The sequence below is a fragment of the Rhyacophila brunnea genome, unplaced genomic scaffold (assembly GCF_057557595.1).
Source record: "Rhyacophila brunnea isolate RB1 unplaced genomic scaffold, BYU_Rbru_1.0 scaffold_16, whole genome shotgun sequence".
Taxonomy (NCBI): domain Eukaryota; kingdom Metazoa; phylum Arthropoda; class Insecta; order Trichoptera; family Rhyacophilidae; genus Rhyacophila; species Rhyacophila brunnea.
This window is the reverse complement of record NW_028232816.1, coordinates 5,681,143-5,687,942: the sequence shown is the minus strand read 5'-3', so window position 1 is coordinate 5,687,942 and position 6,800 is coordinate 5,681,143. Positions and strand designations below refer to the sequence as shown.

The 6,800-nt window shown below is 37.6% G+C and overlaps 1 protein-coding gene across 1 annotated transcript in view; it reads right to left on the bottom strand.

Annotated features, from left to right (window-relative positions):
• Positions 1 to 315: 315 nt before the first annotated feature.
• LOC147074258 (glucosylceramide transporter ABCA12-like) overlaps positions 316 to 6,800 on the bottom strand; it is a 42,876-nt gene continuing 36,391 nt past the window's right edge. The window contains exons 15-16 of the mRNA XM_085944054.1: positions 1,903 to 2,006; positions 316 to 556 (exon numbers count right to left, since the gene is read on the bottom strand). Of these exons, the coding sequence (XP_085800180.1) occupies positions 362 to 556; positions 1,903 to 2,006 (299 nt within the window). The 3' untranslated portion in view covers positions 316 to 361. The remainder of the gene's footprint in view (positions 557 to 1,902; positions 2,007 to 6,800) is intronic.

The window sequence follows — 6,800 nt, the reverse complement described above, 5'->3', positions numbered from 1 at the left end:
AGAGGTGTTTTCAAACAATTTCTTTTAAAATACATACATTACCATGTTCATTCCAAAGAAGATAACAATATCAAACCGATCGATGCAAATGCAACAACGTTCCATGTAGTCAGTCTTGGGGGACATCAATTTGAATAATATTATCTGACAATAACGTTCTGTTGGTATAGAAACAGCGCTCGAAATGGAAAAGTTTACGAACCGGAGCGCTTGACAAATTTTCTGAAGATATTTACATTGTTATGAAATCGTATGTGTATTTTATAAAAATAAGTATGTCAGATTTTTTATTCTATGGCATATCTAGCCCAGACGGTCAACATATATTTTTCCACGAGACGGAGCGATAATTTTACAAATTTCACGAGCCGGAACGGCGCTCCGGTGCGTTCCGTTCCATTTCGTGCCCTGTATAGAAAATAATTTCTTCTACAGTACTCTGATTTATCATATAGTCATCCACAATATCAGAATATGTTTCTTTAATTTGTTCCATTTTCTGAAAAATGTCTGCATATTCGTTATTGTCAGTGCTAATGAGGCACAGTAATGTCGTCTGAAAAATAATTAGTATTAATGAATAAATTGAATTGTCATTTATGTGGAAGAACTCCGTTATAATACTAAGTTATTTCAGATAATATTTTATCTTAATATCGCTCTAAAGATCGGTTCATAGCCCGAAATAGCTGTATCCATTATTGTAGAATTAACAAAAATCTTTGTTTTAAAACCAGCATCAGAGAGTTTGTCATAATTAATATCAACATTAAAGTTCCCCCCTAGGCTTATTGTGTAAAACTGGGTAAGTAAATAGGCGATATGTACCGAAAGAAATATAAGTCACGTTCATCTTCTCTCTGTAATGGGGATGGAACAGGGCAATTAATGATAGCTTAATTTAAAACACAAAAACTGATAGTCAACAATAACGCAATTTGATAAGCATTTCATGAGTTCTAAAAACTACTGGTTAAATTCATTGTGATCAAGTAGGATGCCCGTAGCTTAATTGGTTAAAGCACATTGGTGCGAATTTAATTGTTATACAGTTGGTGTAAGTCCCGTTAGCTGTCATATTTTTTTCAAACAAGACTTTTCCTAGTAAGTATGTGATGTTACATTCTCAAATCTTGTAAATTATTTGTTGAATAAAAGAGATGGTTTATTAAATTATTATATTATGGATATATTTTGGAAATATTTACAAATACCTATTTCATTGATGGAAATGACTGTTCAATTCATTTTAAATTGTGTTGGTTTTTATAGCAGATGCCAGCGATATGATGATAGTGTGAAATTTGCTACAAACGATTCCACAGTGCAAAATGACTTGCCGGTAATTTATCTTTAGAGTTAAAAGTGCTAGGAATTTCTATTCATTTTAATGAGCAAGTGGCTGACTTCCAATTCTCGTAAAAAATAAAATCTGTTAATACAAAACCTCTACTCTGTGGAGGCCCATATGATCCTATTAGGATCGGACATGGTCGAATAAAAATGAATGTTAAAACCTATCGAAACAACATGCTGTGAGAATTTAAAAACTGTTCTTTCTCTGTCTCATATTCAGTTTTTTAGTCAGTATAGACTTAAAAATTGCTATCTAACACAAATGCGTGTAAAGTTGGCAAGCTAAATGTTATTAACGCATTTACGAATAAATTTTTAATTACATCTTATTCAATTTTATGTAATATTGAAACCGAAAGTTGAAATTTCACTACACCAATTTTAATTTTCATTAGAAAATAGCAAATTTCACACCACACCATATTTGCTCCCATAGAGAGTAGTTCTGGACAGCTAGTACTATTATATAATATAATATTTTATTTTGGGAAGTATGTATGTATGTTAGTACCTAACCGTTGGAAAATAGTTAAAAATTGAACTTACTGTATTCTTTTTCACAGGCTGAAAGTCGAAATTATCTTTAATGGAATGTAATAATGGTGATAAGCGTTCATTAACGATCTTGTCGGAGGCCGTTTCTGCAGAATCTGTAAAAAAGTGATTGTATCATCATTAAAACACCGCTGAACCAAATCGTGAACCAAAACCTTTCACATATTTAATGTATTCTGGTTCCTTCATTGTTCCTATATATTCTGCCTATCTACTACATATTCATATTAATTACATGATAATATTTTTACATATTGACACTGCCAGAAGTCTCACCGTTTAGCAAACACCTCTTCTGAAGCATAGTACGACTGGGTGAACAAGCCCGCCCATCTATGATAATCGATCAAAATATTCTTAATAAATAACATATCATACATTTCAGAGCAATTATTGTTATCCTCTGTAGCAAACACGATTAGATCCGGGAGTTTTCTGAATCTGGCCTGCTAGATACAGACCGAACAGCATGTAGGTAATGCAATAAAAACTATGGCAAAAATTTGTAAAGTTGCGATCCAAATCCGATATGGTTAGCAAGACTGACTGCCACCCGTGGCCGTTAACCTTTTAGCTGCCGTAAAAAAGGCCTTGGCAGTACCTAACAGGCCAAATATAATTTGCGAAAAAAAAATCATAAAACTATGACATGTCTAAAATCTCAATTGTAACACTTGACAAAATTCAACGTAAATCGATGGTTAAATCATGAACTTATATGTTATTTGTTAAATATTATTTGTTTTGACCGAATTATTGGTACTACCGAGATATCTCGTAGCTGGTGTAGCGAACTTGGACTATCTGACGAGATATCTCGTATCTGACTAGGAAAAATCGTGAGAGCAGCGCTCGAAATGGATTTTTTTACGAACCGGAGCGCTCGATAATTTTATGACAATATTAACGTTGTTATCTAATTGTGTATGTATTTTATAAAAATAAGTCTGTTAGATTTTTTATTATATGACATATCTAGCTCAGACGGTCAAATTAATATTTCCACAAGACGAAGCTATAATTTTGGAGATTTTATGAACCGGAACGGCGCTCCGGTGCGTTCCGGTCCATTTCGAGCCCTGCGTGAGAGACAAAGAGACCGTGTAAGTCGGAGGCGATACTGTTGACTGTTGATCATGGAGACTAATGATGTTTTGAAAGGAGTGGGGATTTACCTATGCCTAACTGTTTAAAATCGTTTTAAACTTTTGCAATTCTCATACAACATGGTTATTAAGCCAACCATGCTGTATGCGTCACCAATATGGCCTACTGATATAACTAAATCTAATTCACAGATACTGCAAAGAATAGAGATGCCTGAGAATTGTCAAACACATATTATCATGATTGAAGCGACATTTCCGAAACCTTAACAAAATACAGAGACCTTCTCGAATAGACTGACAGAAGAACCTCAGAAGACCTACATTATTTGGCAACAAAAGTACAAGCGCAAGGAAACAAAACTCCGTCACAAGATGATGCCCCTCGACTCCCCATATCTTTATTATGCAACCAATCCCCATTCCATACTGACCCCACGGAACTTTCAGGGTCTGGCGGTACAGGTAAAAGAAGGTTTGGAAGCCCTAAGAGTTAAATTAGGTAACTTTAGAATTCACCTACATCAGAACGAGACTTGGGCTCAGAGTCCAAGTAAGAGCACTTGTATATAATAGGAAATGGGGTATACCCCCCTAGAGATTAGTCACTCGATAAACCCTTTTGATTTTATCAAATGATTCTAATAAAGTTAGAATTTCTTAGTTAGGCCCATGAGGACAATATCTGGATTCCGGAAGGAGGTTTATCTTAACTGTTTTTCCTCGAAAGACTTGTTTGAAAAGCGAAGATAAATGCAAATGTAGGATTGGTTTGTCGAATAGACCAAATGTCAAATGTTCAGGAGACGAAAAACAAATTTCTTTATCCTATATTTATATACAAGGAAAAAATTAAATTGTTGTTTTTTAGCATATGAATGCTGTATTCATTACAAAGCAATTTAAAGAGTATGATGGTTCTGGTCCATTTAGATTAAAAAAATCATTCTGCATTAAAAGATCCATTTCGATAAAAATGGATATTCGACAAACCAATCTATAGCGACGACTTAGTAAGATTACATGCGGGAAAAAGCGTAAATGTACTTACAAGATCCAACCTTAGAAAAATAATTATCCAGGAAACCGATATCTGCCTCTCAGACCTCGCAAGGCTTCAGTTAGAAGAAATGGTGGGAACAAACTAATTCTCTTTATATGATTGCGTGATGAAGACGCAAGAAGACTGGCGAGCGACAGGGATTCTCAGACAGGCGCCATGTGGTATCCATATGCTCCAACTGAGCTGAAGATATGATGGTGTTTAAAAGTGTATTAAAAATACCAGTGGAATTGTGGAACTCTCTGGTTGAAAAGAATAAGTCACTGTTTCATCTGTCGCAGTGGGTTAATTAAAGTATTGAAAAACAATGAATTATATATTATTATACTAGACTACACGTACATTTTGTTATTTTAAATTTAATAGTTACTTATCAGTGGGTCTATTCTATACATGAGGCCGGCAATCGATGGTAGTTTATCATATTTATGTATTGAGGCGGTTAATTATTACAAAAAGTTAACCGTCTAAACTGTCACAATGTGCTATGTTTTAACAGCCCCTTTCTTGGCTGTGTTAACTTTTAGTGCGAGATAGACAGTTTTGACAATTAACTCATTGTAACAATTGGTTTGTCTCAATTTTAAAATAGTTATGACATCGTCATGGTTTACACCAGTGCTCCGCAACCGGTGTGGCGTTGCACACTGGTGTGCCGCGAGACGATGCTAGGTGTGCCACGACGCATTGTGTCAAAAATGAAAATAATTTTCTATATTATACATTACTTACTTAATGGCCAAATTTGCGTGCATGGCTGGTAATATGTTTGAGCACCTGAATAAAATTAATAAAAAAAATGCAAGGTCAGAATGAAAATATATTGATATGCTTCACTACCATAGGGATATTAAATAAATTCACTACCATTGGAAACAAGCAATGCATTTTGGGTCCGGCCCAAAAACTTATAACTTTGCTGCAAAAGAAAATCCATCATTACTTTCATACAGGAGCTTACATAAGAACAAGCAGCATCTGTCAATAGGGAGACGGCAGATCACGACACTAAAAGCGCAAGATGGAAGTATCGTGCGTAACTGGGATCATCTACTGGACACTGTTGTAGAGTTTTACAGCGCTCTATACAAAGATGACACTGACATCAATTCAGATCTCCCGGTGAACGGAGAATATGGAGATCCTCTTCCCGAGGTTACTACCACAGAGGTGGACTATGCTATAATGTGCATGAAGAGTGGGAAAGCCCCGGGAGAAGATGGGCTGACTATCCATGTTCTCAAATGGGCCGGGAGGACGGTGAGCGAAGTGCTCGCAGGTCTGTTCACGTCTTGTCTGCACGCAGAGAACATCCCAGAGTCATGAAAAAATGCCTCCATTATTATTCTCCATAAGAAAGGAGACACTGAAGATCTGAAAAACTATCGACCAATTAGTCTACTGCCAATTCTGTATAAGGTTTTCACGAAAATACTCTCAAACCGTCTCGAAACAGTTCTAGACGAGAACCAACCAAGAGAGCAAGCCGGATTCAGAAGAGGCTACAGTACTATGGATCATATACAGGTCGTCAGGGAAATCATAGAGCGCTACCAGGAATACAAACTGCCATTATATCTTGGTTTTATAGACTATGAAAAGGCGTTTGATTCCATCAAAAAATTCTCAATTATAGACGCCCTTAGCAACCAAGGAATTTCCAGACGCTACATAAACATATTGAACAGTATATACAGTGATGCCACAGCATGCGTGAAACTCCACAAACGGTCGTGTAAATTCCCCATTAACAAAGGTGTCCGGCAAGGTGATACCATTTCACCTAAACTATTCACCGCTACTCTTGAGGACTTATTTAGGAAACTTGATTGGGAGGAAAAAGGTGTTCCAATTAATGGAGAGCACCTCAGTCACCTGCGCTTTGCAGATGATATTGTTATACTCTCACAAGACCCGAAAGACCTCCAAGGTAGAATGCAAAAACTCGCGGATGTCAGTCAAACGGTCGGTCTAAAGATAAATGTCACAAAGACAAAAGTGATGAGGAACTCTTTTTCGGACCCTGCGATTATCTGTATTTCTGGCACCCAGAGCAAGTCAGCAGCTACGTCTATCGCAGACAGTAGGTGTCCATGGACGGAAGCATGCACGATGAAATTGCTCGAAGAACAAAGCTGAGATGGAGTGCTTTCGGACGTCTGAATAGTATCTTCAAGAGTGACCTACCATAATGTCTTAAGTGTAGGGTGTTCAACCAATGTGTGCTACCCGTGCTCACGTATGGCTGCGAGACGTGGACCCTCAACACGAGAGATGTCCAAAGGCTAAGAGTCACACAGCGAGGCATGGAGAGGTGCATGTTGGGCATCACGCGAAAGGACCGTAAGAGAAACGAATGGGTTAGGAAGCAGACATGAGTACGCGATGTAATAGACGTTGCCAAATAGCTGAAATGGAGATGGGCGGGGCACATTGCTTGCCGAAAGAACGGCCGCTGGACAAATGCCGTCATCCAATGGTACCCAAGGGGTACGAAACGGCCACAAGGTCGCCTTAAAAGCCGCTGGATTGACGAACTGGTAAAGTTCGGCGGAAATACGTGGCAGCGAACGACACAGGACCGAGAGAGTTGGAGAAAGCTTGGGGAGGCCTTCATCCAGCAGTGGATTGACCCCGGCTGATGATGATGATGACTTTAATACAATCAATACGACTGGATTCGAAACCCTTTTGCAACCAATGCCGGAAATTCTATTGAA